Here is a 15,142-nt window from a genome sequence, read left to right as displayed (position 1 = left end):
GTATAATTTTATATTTCATTTTACCCTTTCTCCTTTAAGAAAAAAAAAAAGAATTATCTATGCCACACATCTTAGATCATAACAGTTGCTTCTAACAGTTCAACCATGATCGACTTCTGCTCCTCTCTCACCTCCTCTCTGCAACTCTAGCTTTCTGTTCATCTCCACCTCCTTGGACTAATTTTGAACTCTTTAAAACCCCATGTCTTGTATTTGGGGTCTAAGAGTTTGGAAGGAATTGTCTTTCTTCACTATTTAAATCAAGTCCAATCTAATACCTTTATTGATTGGTTTTACCATGCGGGTATCCGCTTGATGAAGTAAGTTTGTCTTTATTGGCATGGCTGTTCTTAATTTGTTGGTTTCTATGATTTAGAAGAAACTTTAAACCTTATGCTCTTTGTTCGAACAGTGCCTTGATCTTGACAAATGGGTTCCTCAACTATAAAATTTTTCAAGTTAATTATTGATTGTGCAATAAAGAATGTAAATGATTGATTGATTCGAAGCTACCATGTAATTGTAATCACTGATCAACGAAAAAAAAGGGAAAAAAGGTAGATATATTAGGGGAAAAAAAAAAAGTGGAGGTGTAATAGAAAGAGGAGGGCAAAATACACTACTACAAAAAGTTAATCACACAACACTAATCACACAACAGAACAGAAATCATCTGTTGTGTGTTTAAGCTAGGTTTATTACACAACGGTACTTGTTATATTCTGTTGTGTGAATGCCAACAAAGTGAAAGCTTTTTTATCAGAACCACATTGCACAACGGAAATGAAGTAATGTCTGTCATCTGAGTCTTAAAAAATTTAGCGGCAGATTTCCCTCCACTTTGGAGTCTTGGTTGGCTCTTGTAACACTAAAATTTGGGCTACTAGGACAACGGGGTTTACTATTTCCGTTGTGTGATTGAAAAACTAAGCATCAAAGTTTGACGAAGCTTGCTTGAATATCTTCCTCTAGATAGGCCTATTGCAATTGTACAACAGATTTAAGATTTTCTGTTGTGTGAAGATGGAGCTAGGCGGCAGCATTTTGAGCCAAAATGCTGAAGGCGCATGTTTCCCTCCATGATTTCACATTTTGATTTTTAGTGCTGCACTGACAACAGTTGGTGAGATTTCTATTGTGTAAATAACATGGAGAATTTTTAGCTAGGTTTAATTGCCATCGTGTCCAAAAGAAAGAAAGAAAAAGAAACCTTCCTCTCGACACTCGGCACTCAGCTCTCTCTCAACCCTAAATGAAATCTCAGTCCTCTCTTAAACCTAGAAACCCACCTCGATCTCAGTCCTCTCTTAATCCTCTCTTAGTTCTCTCTTACACTCTCTCGCGGCTGATTTGGATTGCCATTGAATTCGTCGAAGCAGAGAACCCAAGCCTGAATTCATCTTCACGTCCGCCACAATAACCAATCTCCACCAAAATCTGAGTCACTGATGATGGCACCACAGTAAAACCCACCTCTCAATTCTCCGACTTGGCGTATTGGGTATGCATTCCACCACATGCAGCCTACTATTTCTTCCGACCTAAAGGTCACCGACCAGCACCAATCCTCCGACGAGGACGACCTCTATAGCCGCCTCAAGTCCCTGCAATGCCAGCTGGAGTTCATCGACATCCAAGAGGAGTACGTCAGGATTCTCAGCACTATTAATCGGGAGCATCTGAAGCCCTCCGCCTCTGTCGCCTTGCATCGCCACTCCAACGCCCTCGTTGACGTTCTGCCTCCGGAGGTCGACTCCAGTATTTCGCTGCTCAGCCAGAGCGAGAAGCCCGACGTCACCTATAACGTAAGCCACACCTCTGTTATTCTTTTTTTTTTTTGGAAGATTTGATTGGAATTTAATTAGGCTTGTGAATGAAATTTAGGGTTTCTGCTGTAAAATTTTGTGTGCTTTGAATTGAAAGGGATAATTGGAATGAATAGAACGTTGTTGGGGGTTTGCGGTTGGGGAAATTAGCGATAATTGAGCTTTTTTGAAGAGTTTTGCTTATTGACACATGAAAGAATAACTCTAAAAGTTGATTGATTTTTGCCCAAAACTGTACCCATATGTAAAGGTTGCATAGTTCAGTTTAGTGAGTGATGGAAAGGTTCAATTTAGGGTATATAATGTAAATTTGTGCACTCGGAAGGAAAGGGTTAATTGAATTGAATAGAATGTTGTTGGGGCTTTGGATTTGTGGAAGTTAGCTATAACTGAGCTCTTCTTAAAAGCACTTCGAGGAGTTTATTGTTCATTGAGTTTTTTTTTCTGAAGTCTACCTATTTTGTCACCCTTCTATACAGGCTTATTAGAGGCAATTTGATAATAAATAGTAGTAACCAAACCAACCCAAGCTGATCACTATATTAGAGGCAATTTTCATTAGTTTCGTTAAATCAATTGCAGTATCAATGTTGGTTGTATGGCGAGATGTTATTTTGTTGGTTCATCTTTTTGTCCTTTCCCTCCTTTGGCCAAATGCCCATACGGAAGACTCTGTTATCATCATGTGATACAATCATACTGAGAGTAGTTTATTTGTTTCAACTGGTATTTAGGATATCGGGGGATGCGACATTCAAAAGCAAGAAATCCGTGAAGCAGTGGAACTTCCACTTACACACCATGACTTATACAAACAGATTGGAATAGATCCTCCACGTGGTGTATTGCTGTATGGCCCACCTGGAACTGGTAAAACCATGCTAGCTAAGGTTGTTGCCAATCATACAACTGCTGCCTTCATTAGAGTTGTTGGTTCAGAATTTGTTCAGAAGTATTTGGGTGAGGTAATAACTTCTAAAAATATTGTCATAGGCTATCTTTTTGTGTTTTATTTACAGTCCACATGTCCTTTTCACTATTTTGGAACAACAAATGCTCTTTAGAAAGTGCTGCAAGGAGATTGTAATTTTACATTCGTCTCAGTTTGATTGATATTAGAAGCAATGCAATTTGTTTTGATGATTTGGTTTCTTTGTCAGGGTCCACGAATGGTCTGTGATGTTTTCCGTCTCGCCAAGGAGAATGCACCTGCCATCATCTTTATTGATGAGGTGGATGCTATTGCTACTACAAGGTTTGATGCTCAAACTGGAGCTGATAGAGAAGTTCAGCGAATTCTTATGGAGCTCCTCAATCAGGTAGTTCCAGGAAGATTTTATATTGAAGAACAGAAATATTTTTGCGAAAGAAAGAATAAACATTTTGATTGTTTAAATATGCAAATATATTTGAACTGGGACATGCAAATGCATCGTTTGGAGTATATATATTCTCTGAAGAAGCAAGCACCAAAGGGTTCCTTTTTTTGAAGAAGCCCCATGCCTGGGTCTCTCCCAAGCTCCAGCACTCATCCTCTCTTCATTCTCATTAGGTTCAGTTCTGGGTTCACTAAGATAAGAGGGGATGGTTGCTCAACCCCATGTCCCTTGCCCAACACTCTGGCATTTCGGGTATACCTTGTCTTTACAATTTTTCATTGGATTTCCAATTCAAATCTACATCATATAATACAAAGGATTAATTTCAGTTTAGTATCCTGTGGTTTGGGGGTAACATCATGTCAGTCCCTGCTCTTTCAATTTGATCAGCAACACCCCTGTGCTTTCAATTTCAATCAGTCGTGCCCAAATTTTACTGTTCCGTCCAATTTGAACGTCAAGTGATGACGTGGCGGTGACCAGCTGGTTGAGTGAGGTCTACCTGAACGGCTAATTTGGACATTTCACTCAAATTTTCATAAATATTCTTCTTTCTTCCTCTAGTCCTCCTCTCCCCCTAGTCCTCCTCTCCCCAACAACAATGTTGATATCCGGTGACCAAAATCACCGCTCCTCACGTCCTAGTCTTCCCCTACCCTCCACAAACCCATACCTGCCCACCACCCTCTCTCTCTCTCTCTCTCTCTCTCTCTCTCTCTCTCTCTCTCTCTCTCTCTCTCGCAACTCCGATGGTTAACTCCGAATAACCCAGCAAGCTCATCTCCCTCTAAGGCTCGTCGCCTTCCTCCACTTCCCTCCTCTCCAAACCCGACAACCCACTCTCAATTTGCACCATAAATCCTCCACCATAACCTCTATCTATTTTGCAGATCAAAACTTAAACACAGAGCAAATCTAACAGTAACCCATTCAACTTCAATTCTTAATCGTCAATAACTAAACTTACAGAAGAACATGGCACATCAAGTTCACCATTCAAAACTATATCTGGACAAAACAACAAAATTCAAACAATAACCACAATCTCCAGCTAACCTCAGACAAACGAATTCAAGATTGCTCTTTGAGCTACTACCTTTGCTTTCACAACAAAGAACACAACAAATGGTTGTCCCCGTCACAACACCAACACCGAATTCATTATTCACACACTTCATTTCGACGAAAATGGCTCCTTCCTCCTAAAGTCACAAAAATGTATATATCACAGTTGCAAATTAGGTACCAATTAACTACGAAACTGATATAAATTGAAACCCATAAGCCAAACTATCACAATTTGATTGAAAATCGAAGTGATTCTTCGATATAAATAAGGGAGAAATTCCAAAGAGCAAACCTTCAAAACCCAATTCTCCCCCTTCGAAAAAATATAACACCCCAGACCAAAACCAATGAAAACCCAGAATTCAGAAGCCAATAATTCAGTAGAGCCAGATAGAAACGTGACATAATTCTTCAAAAGCTTTGATTTTTATACCCAGAAAATTTTAAAGAAACAGATAGGAAGCTTGATTTGTAGATCTCTGAGAAGCTTCCGGCGTGGAAATATAACTTAGCGGCGAGCTTGTCCAGGTCGCTCTGCATCAGAAGCTTGGTGCTGTAGGAAAGCTTGAGGAGACACGTGTCGGAGCGAATCTGAGGGTGGAGGTTTGGGCGGAGAGGCGGCGAGACTTGAGGAGAGGGAGAGATGGCGAGTAGTGTACGGTTGGCTGGGCTCGTGCCAATCATCGATTCTCATTGGGTTTGGGTCGGGTTTGTGCTGTGGTTCGAGTAGTAGTGGCGATGTTAAGAATCGGTGGCCGGACGCCATGATTTCCGGTAGTGGTAGTGTGTGGGTGAGAGAGAGAGAGAGAGAGAGAGAGAGAGAGAGAGAGAGAGAGAGAGAGAGAGAGAGAGAGAAACCATCGAGCTTAGAGAGAGGAGAAAAGAAGATAATGTATATGAAATGACATTTTTAGCCCCCAAAGTTAACGTTCAAATTGAACGGAAATGTAAAATTTGGGCATGGCTGATTGAAATTGAAAGTACAGGGGTGTTGCTGAATTGAAAGATCAGGGACTGACATGATGTTACCCCCAAACCAAAGGGTACTAAACTGAAATTAATCCTAATACAAATTACATTTTCGGGGACCAATAACTCTTGGGAAATTTTATGTTTGAACTTGTTTTGATTGTTCACTCTAACCAGAGCGGGGATTAGATTCCCTTAATTATATCCTGTGGAAGAAGGAGTTTACAAAATTTGTCTTTTTTTTGGTGAAAAAGGTGAATTAATATGAATGTTCTAGTGTAGTCATTCCTTGTTTAGTTTGAAGTTAATTGTTGTATTGTAATATTGATTGCCTGTCTGCTATTATGCTTTCTGTGTCCCAGAAAAGAAAATATTTTTTGTGCAGTAATGACATAGTATATGTGACAGAAGCTCAGGTAAATGATTATGATTAGTGGAACCAGTACGAATGCTTGCTTTGTGGAAGTTTGGCAGAGAATTATTTTGTTGTATTATTGGGCATCTTGGTTGAGTTTTTTTGTTTTGATGCTTGATTTGGTATTCCCATGTAGTTTAAAGGTAGTCAAACCCCAAACTTTTGATTTAGCCATTATAGGATGCCCTTTTGAGAAGTAATTTGCCATGTAGTGAAAAAGCTAGATGGAAATCAAATCAAATGTTTCTCATTTATAAGAACGTACACAAACACACTTGTGCACATATCATTTAATATGGTTACTATTGATTTATAAAGTGATGTGTACTTGATATATTCTGGAAACATATTATTAGTTCCATGGGTCACTCATCATGATGATGACTAGAAAAGTTTCAGTTGATTTTAAGAATGCTGTCATTCAATGCAGACATCACATATAATTTACCATAGGACTTTACCATAGGACCAATTTTCTGTTCGTAAAATTTGGCCACCTGCTCTGTGTTTGTAGTGTCTATAAACTGTGTTTCCTTAAATGATTTCTCTGGAGCTGCCTAGGTTGTAAGTGGAAGATAAACTAGGGAAAGAAGAGCCATGCAGCCTATTGACTCATCCTGTATAGTTTACCCACAGTTTACCACTTTACTAGGCATGTGCATATTAATGTAATCATGATTTCTTACCAGGTACTTCCAGGAATTAATCCAATGATAGTTTGTCCTAAAGTTCTTGAAGCTCAGGTAAGCCTGCAAGAGAAGTTGCAGCTTTACGACTTCTAGATTTGTTTGGTAATGCACATTTCTCTATAAAAATGTGTTTGACTTTATCATGTCTTTAGTAATTGATAGAGTATAGACTGACAAACTGAAGATTTCATTAGTTAAGGCCACTACTACAAAAATTGAATCAGACGACGGCTAAAAACCGTAGTCTGATATAGAGGCAAAGCGTCGTCTATCGAGGCGCCGTCTGATGAAGATCGATTGTAGGGAACCGTCGTGTGAAGGGCTCGGCAGCATGACGCGCAGCATGTCGGCAGCATGCCGGCAGCCTGTCGACAGCATTAGCTGTTGCGTGACTATTCTTCAGACGACGGGCAACTTTAGAAACTGTTGTGTGAAGGCAATTCAGAGGTCGCTTTATTTTATGCTCGTTGTGTGACTTTCATTCAGATGACAGTTTTTCGAAGTATCCATTATCTATTTTATATTCAAACGACAGTTTTTATTTTTGGGCCATTGTGAATATTGTGCACATACGACAGTTTTTTGTGGTTATTGTTGTCCTAATAGAATGATTCAATGCATTGTATATGCTGAAATTGAAATAAAAAATGATCCAATTAACAGTAGCTGATCAATATATAGAAGAAATTGTTATAATCCACATCATGCACCAAAATAGATTGAGCAAAGGTAATCTTTCATCTACAAAAGGAGTACATCTAATACTACTCTCCTAGCAATATACATCCAGAAATTTACTTAAGGAGTCTAGCTTTGCTGCTCTCATGGCCTCATTGGAGTCTTAGCTTTGGAAGCTCTCAAGCACTAATTCTACAGATTACGAGTAACACCTTGATCCTCTGAGATATCCATAACCCAACGTCTTTTAGTAGCTTGTTTCCTGAAGCATCTTGCTGGTTCATGGATTACAAGCTCTCTGAAAGAAGATCCTGTCCTGCTCCCTTAGCAATCACAATAACCATATGTCCATTTTCTGAGTCGTTCTTCAATAAACTCAAAAAGTCCACCTCGTCCTTCAAGAAATAAGAGGGAATCTGGAATCAAACAACAGTCCACATTGCGACTGGCAAGTGTGGCATGCATAGCTATGAAACCTGCAACATGAATTTCAGTTTACGATGAAAGCTGTTTGAATAGGGTTTAAACTATTCATTCAACAACCTCATTCAGTATCTATGGGCAAAGATATATATTGAATAAACAATTATATTCAATGGATCTGCTTTCACAAACAAGGATACAAGAAGGAAAGGAACTCGTAAAACATTCAGCACATATTGAGCTAAAATATAGGTGGTGTTTAGTCACATGAATCTGGCATTACAGCTACAGAATATTTCCAAATCCCAAAAACAGAAACCCAGCGACAAACCCAAGGCTATTGCATAAAGGCTATAACTTTAAGTACCCACAAAGAGGATTTGAGCACATAATATCAGCAATCCTAACCCCTATCAAGCAATCAGGGGACTAGAATATTGCCAAAATCCATTAAAGCTTCAAAACATAAATTTCAGAAAGAAGAATATATTAATGGAAAAAAGCCACACTATCAAGCAACAAATCAATGATTAAATTCCAGGCAAAAATATCATAAAATCCATAGCTACAAAATCCGTAAAACAGGGTTTAGAACATGATTGAAGGATCCATGCATCTTCCAACAAATCAAAAGCATAACTCATTGGATATGATTAAAGGAGCTTTCAAGTGAATTGAATTTTACCTAGGATATAAATGAACCCAAGAAGCAATACGCTACTGGCCTTAAAATAATTTGGTTTAACAAAAGAGCAAGATACTACAACCCTCTGCCTACTTGACAGTAAACATTAGAACAATCTGTTCAAGTACTTACAATTTGTATATAATTGACAATATCCTTGTCTCTGATTTTTTTGCCATCACGGTCAATCACGTTGAACACTGAAAATAGAAATTTAAAACAATTCTTAGCATAAAGGGAAGATAGTGAGGGGGGGATGAGGATAAAGAAGAGTTTGGATATGATCATCACATAGGCAGTATCAGAATTCATTGCAATGTAAACATGCATCACAATTCTTAACACTTGCTTAGCACCTCTGGAGAAGATTTGGATGGTTGTACAATTCCCTGCGGAGAAGGTATCCTCAATTCTTAACCCGTGTCTGAGTCATGAATACTAATGAAGTGGATATCTTGGATTAGAAAAATCCGCATTTTGAAACTCGCTGCTGAGTCAAGTTGAAGAAGAGGCTAAGTAGTTGATCACTTCATCATATACTAAATCAAATTACCTCTTGCACTGAGGAGAAACCTGTTGTACTTCCTCAAGTTGCTTCTTAGCTGAGAAGAAAGATTTCCAAATTCTAAAGAATAATCAAATCACATCTTATGAAGCAGGTAGACGAGAACATTGTATATACGAGATACTCTCCAAGGCAATTGGTCTAAAGTTCATAAGACTCCAAATTTTGAACTCAAGGATTGTTAAGTTCTGTCTTTTAATCCTATGTAAAACTTTCTTGTTGTCTAGAATATATGCGAATATAAATATATTTCAAATCCTGATCAACTTTATTGTCTTATTTTTCATTATGGAGATGATATTCACACTCCCTTTTGTGTTTTAAACGTGAATAGTATTTTACTATTTTTAGAGGAAAAGGGAGTGAATATCACCTCCCTTTTCATTATATCATTATCTTCTTGTAGCTTTGTGATATGACTACCAAATCACAGCATCACAGCATATTTTGAAAAGGAAATTGATAATACCAAATGATCTAATGGCTTACCTTATTTTTGAAACTGGTTTGCCTAATACAAAGATGGTGTCTTCAATTAAACCACACGTCCATCTTGACATTAGCATTAGAATATCTGCAGAAAGAATCATGCACCGGCTCTGATATTAAAAGTGTATTAGAGCCAAAAACTGGTGATATGGGAAATGATCATAGCAGACAAAAAGAAATGAAAAAAGAAGAAGTGAAGAATACAATGGAATGCTTTCATGCAGGTAAAGAAACAGAGAACCAAACCTAGAAAGAGCAGAAGAAGTGCGTATGAAGCGCTTTCCATTTGTGAAATTGGGCTCTTCATCTTTGGTGGTAGTTTCAAGGACGATCATTAGCATGACAATCTCTGAAAATTATATACTAGTATGGTAATGGTACCACAATGTACAATGATGATGTAAATTAAAGAAAGTATATGCAACATGTATCAACATTGATATATTACAATGTAATACATAAGGGGTATCGGTAAAGTTTTAGATACGATACTAGCAGCTCAGAAGTGACTAAGTTGGGCAATTTTAGTCGAATTTCACAACTGACTTCATAACAAGTGGAAAACAATCTGACTTCAGCAAATATGAAAAACCAAGTACAATCTCACTGCATTAACTTCTGACAATGATGTATAACATCCTCGCAAGAATCATTATCAATGACAACTCCGAAACAACAAGAGTAATCAGATGAAGCTTCTGGCTTTCTCAAACAAAGTTGAACAAGAAGAAAAGGACAATTAAATGGGCCAAAGTTTCTTGACTACACTTTAACAAGTTATGCAGACTTTAAAATCAACAAGAGATGTAAGGAAAGAAGCAACCGTGCATTCGCTAAGGAGCCAAAATGTGAGGAAGTCATGAACACACCATCTATTGAAGTAACCTCACAAAAGCCAGATACTAAAGAATCCTCACAGCTAGTGAAGTAGTATGCGCGGTACAAGCTAATTAGAATTAATTGCAGCTAACGTTTGAGGAATGTTGTGTAATAGGCTTCAGTTTCTCATAAAACACAACCATTATATATGTGCATTTGTATGGTAGAAAGAGTTAGTGATTAAAGCATTATATCCATCGTAATCTAGTAAAGAACAACAACTCAGATGATGAAATCAAATATTCAAATCTGCTTCTTATTATCATCACCGCATGTATATACATATAAACAAAAATTTAAGCAACCCAGAAGATAATTAAACAGAATCAACATGGAGGAACAGAATCAAACATATTCACAGATTATTAAAAAGTCGAAAGCTTAGCCCATGATAATTACACCAAAAAGATCAAAAATTGAGAGGAACCAAGTGAAAACAAGACGTAATAATCAAAACCCAGTAATAGAATTGAAGAGAATCAACCAAAAGAAACGATTTTGATACCTGAGGATGGATGCGACGGGAACCAGTCCGAGAGGCTAAACTGGCCAACAGTGCTTCGCTCTCAGGGAAAGGCTAAACTGGCTCGATCTCAGTTCACCGGCTCAGTCCCATTCGTAGAGAGATGAGATTGGTTAGAGACAAGGATGAGGGTTTGGGAGAGTGAGGATTTTCGTTTTGGTTTGGGTCTGTCGAGATAGAGAGAAGAAGGTTTTGGGTAGAGAGTGAGGATTCTGGTTTTTTCTGGGTCTGTCGACAGTGAGGCGACCAAGAATGGAAGGTTTTGTTTTTGGGTCTATCGATAGTCTCGAGTCAAGATACAAAGAGGCGCTAGCTTTCGGGAGAGGGTTTTGCTCACTTCTTAGTTTTGTTATTTTTTTTTGCTCCAAGTGTTAGGGTTTCAGCTAGATTTGTGAGGCCTATCGATTTGGAAATGGACTCACACAATAGATTTGTGTAAAAATGTGGTCTGAATGAAGTCGTTTAAATTTGGAGGTTGTCTCCTATTAATTGAACTTTCCTCTTTGGAGAGTTGGAGAAAAATTGTGGTGGGAAATCTCCCTCCTTCAGCCAAACATATTGATCAGACCATAGTTTTGTTATTTTTTGTCGTCTGATTATACATGTTGGGGAGGGGGATTTTAGAGTTTCAAATGGGGTTTGGCACCACTTACATGGTGGGAAACTTGCCGCTCAATTTTTTAACCGTCACACGATGGTTTTTCCTTCAAACGTCTTCTGAATTAATTCATAAGTCCATATCAGACGACAAATTTTGTAAAAACGACGTTTGAAAAAATAAAAATCAATCAGACGACGGAAAAGTATGATGCGTCGTGTGAGAGGCGTCGTCTGATTCAATTTTTGTAGTAGCTAGGTGATCTGGTTTTTCCTATTAGATCTTTCTTTAGGCTATGAAATTATAGTTATTCTTCACCAGTTTGGCAAAGGATTCATGCTATACCACCGAAGCAAACTTATTAGCTACAAGATTTGGGTATATAACTTTGCATAAATTCTAGATATCACAATTCTGACAAACTTGAATGGTTTTTGTTGGAAGCGCATGTCCAGCTTGTGTCAATTCCTGACATGTTGCTATATGTGCAGATATCTCCTAGGTCAAGAAGCTATGCAACTAGTATTTCAAATGGTAATTTTCAGTTGGAGATGTTCATGAATTGATTACTTACTGTAAATTTTTGGCTTGGCATTTGAAAGTTAAGTTAGCATAGTTTACTTTGTGATCAGTGGCTGAACTTAATAGCTGGAACATGTACTCAAGCTTAAATAAGAGCCATAGAGCACTTCCTTGGACTTCTAGAAATGATATGATGCTGCGTTCTACAATGGCAAATTTATAGAGTTTATAACTTGAACAATTTGTTTGAAAATGCTAGTTTTTGATTATGTGTCTGTAACAAATGTGTTGGTGCGTCTGAAATGATTTATGAAAAGATGAATGTTACAATTCATTGATCATTTCTTTTGTTATGTGTTTATCTTGTATTTAGGCTGTCGAGTTGCCAATCTTCTTGAATGATAAAAGGTTGCTATCCACACAAGTAAAAGCACCTGCCCAAGCAAGGCAAATGGTATGTTTATTGATTTGCTCAATTTATACCTCAAATCCTCCGATTCAGTTCTTCTTGTTAATATATTTTCCATTAGTACTTTACTGAAAGAACTAGTGATCGAACTTCACTGATGTGCATCAGGTTCTCAGCCAAAGCCAAAGGTTGCTGGTTGTGAAGATTTGATTTGGCTTAAGTTAATAAAAGTCTAGTTTACCACCACTAAATTATGTTATAGCTAGATACTTATTTGTTTTAGTAAAAGAATGATCAAATATAGAGGGTCTAGCTTTGTGTATGGGGTCATGAATGATGAATTGTTTGATCCCTGCTAATTTTGGTTTATTTGTTTTTATAACTCAAAAACCAACTAGCTTTTGTTAACAAAATGCTAGAGTAGAACACAAGTGTTTCTTACAAACAAAAGCAAACATTTACCTGTTTACATTCTTTGTCAAAAAGAAAAGAAAAAAATAGTACAGATTGTGCTTGGTTTCAATAAGGTTACATAGATAGCTACAAGTACTATATTTACATTAATACATGTTTCCAAATGTCACAATACATCAATTTCTTATTTATGTTTTGTACTTATAACTTCCTTGACTTGCTGCCATTACATTTTGCAAAAGTGCAAAAATTTCCAGCAATTGTCTTTAGCTCGTTGTGTTCCCTCTTCTTGAGTCTCTTTGGCTGGAAGTCTTGTTAAAACCTGCAACACATGCACAAAAACACATTAGAAGAAAAAAAAAAATCTGGAATGTTATTTTGTTTTATTTAATTTAATTGTTGTGTCACCTAGTAGCTTGTTGGAAACACATGTGTACACACTTCTAACCACAATTAAGAACCTGCAGACATAAACTTAAGTGTGTGCAGCAAGTGGCTGCTCTTAGAGTAGCTTAAAACTTGGGCAACAAGCTCAAAGCAGGAGCTGGCAGTTTGGGATAATTTTCAGATGATTTTTCTAAGCAGGAGCTGGCAGTAAGCTACTCCCAATGTTTATCTAACTGACTAAGCTAAACAGGAGGTGGCTAGTCTACCTATAGGTTCTAATTATTACATCTTCTAGTATAAAAGAGGCCTTTACCTGCAGTAAGAAACACAAGTTAGAAAAGAGAGCAGAAAAACAAGTTAGAGAATCTGGAAATAGGAGGGACTAGAGACAAGTCTTTAGAGGTTTGGAAACAAAGTCTTAGCTTTACTAAATCAGGTTTAAGGTAGGGGAATTTTTGGGGAACCTCAAGTTTGATTATATCAGTCTATTGATATGATTTTGAGTGATATTTGCTGCTGATCAGAATGTTTATACTGTGTAAATTATATTTATATGCTTAATTCATCATCATGTTGTTTTATCTGATCCTAGCTTGAAGAAAGAGTGAAAATGGTTGTGTAGTTGAGTCTAATACTCGTAAGGGACCAGCAATGTCAGCCAATGATATATACACTTGGGGAGAGAAGCCCCTTAAATTATTATTGATAAAACGATCTAATGTTTGCCAAGAAGACACTGGTGACCAAGATTAGTACAAGAATGCTAACAACTGGAGTATAAGGAGTTATTTTCTGTCTTGCATCATCACTAATTATATGTATGAGGTTTGCTCTACTGAGCTTTAAGCTCACCCCTTTTATGATATTGTGCAGATCATGCTCTTGAGGGTTAGAATTTAATTTCTGAAAATCTGGAAGTAGGAGAAGGAGAAATAAATTTTTAGTTTACTGTTTTGGTTTATCTTTGTACAATAAAGCTTGTTTCCTAAGCTTGCTTTTGTTTCTCTTGTAAGTACTTACTTATGTAATAAAGAGTTCAACCACAAGTCACCTCTGATTCTCATTTTTTTCAATATAGTTTTTATTTGCCAAAGTGTTTCTTATCTTTGACAATTAAAAGCTATTCACACCCTTACTCAGAACTTAAAAAAAAAAAAAAAAAAAAAATTGCAATTTTCTGGGTTAGGGTGCGACACTGGTGTTGATTGGAATTTTAACAGTTAGGGAGGTACGCTTTATAGTTATGCAATGCTGATGTCTGTATTGAAGTTGTACAGTTTTCTATAGTCATACAACACAATACAAAACACAAATGAAAAATGTATGATTTTGCCACTAAACTATATAAGAGTATCGATGATATGGGCCATATATTAAAATTTGTTTGCTGAGTTCTATCTTTAAAACTATTGATGATACAGTTTTACAGGAATTTACATATATAGAATGTGCTATATAGCAACAGGAGTCTAGTACTGCTTTTCGTTGCCCATAGTTGATTAGGTTGGCAGCAATTTATCCCAAAGGCAGTTTCTTAACACCTTTTGTGGCTTTCTTTCTTACTTTTTTTTACCCCTAATGAGATGGACTAGATATTGGATCCAACTATTACCTTGTTACTGTAGTTTTCTTTACCTTTTTCTATCATTCAAATGGTTCATTGTGTAAATGGCTTTGATTGCTGCTTGACTAGCAAGTAAAATATGTTCAAGAACACATTCCAATCTGGGTTTCTCTCCATTCCATGCAGCCTTTTGTATGTCTCGGCCTCTTTTGCTCTTGTGTTTTCAGTTTTCGTTTATCATACTTGTTGTAATCTTGATGCTTAACCTGTGCATTTTTCTGGATAATTAGGAGCAAACCTTTGTAGATATAGGATAAAGAAGGTGAGTCCAGACAACCTATTCATAAGCTTGTAATTGTATAGTTCAATGAAATGTTTAAATGCTTGTAATGTTGTATATGGTGAATCGATTGGAGTTTTTTTGCTGTATCAAAGTTACTTTTAACATTAATATAAAATTATTGTTTATTGGTAATAATCTCTAGCATTGAATTTGTACAATTTCACCTAGCATTGATCTCATACAACACAATACAAAACAATGTGTTGTATGACTGTAAAGAATTCAAAACTAAGGCTTCTCCTTCAACAATCATTGGTTATTAGTCAGTTTGATTACAATAATCACACCACAACTAACTAAATATAGTTGTTGTGTGA

The 15,142-nt window shown here is 37.0% G+C and overlaps 1 protein-coding gene across 1 annotated transcript; it reads left to right on the top strand.

Moving 5' to 3' along the window:
• Positions 1–1,502: 1,502 nt before the first annotated feature.
• Positions 1,503–3,316, top strand: LOC112203569 (26S proteasome regulatory subunit 6B homolog). Its single transcript, XM_024344515.2, has 3 exons — positions 1,503–1,805; positions 2,561–2,791; positions 2,987–3,316. The coding sequence occupies exons 1-3, from the start codon at positions 1,518–1,520 to the stop codon at positions 3,314–3,316; spliced, it is 849 nt and encodes a 282-aa protein (XP_024200283.1). The 5' UTR covers positions 1,503–1,517.
• The last annotated feature ends 11,826 nt before the right edge of the window (positions 3,317–15,142 follow it).

This window comes from Rosa chinensis, chromosome 5 (assembly GCF_002994745.2).
Source record: "Rosa chinensis cultivar Old Blush chromosome 5, RchiOBHm-V2, whole genome shotgun sequence".
Lineage (NCBI taxonomy): Eukaryota > Viridiplantae > Streptophyta > Magnoliopsida > Rosales > Rosaceae > Rosa > Rosa chinensis.
Note: the sequence above shows the minus strand (reverse complement) of the source record. Positions and strands in the feature narration are given on the sequence as shown.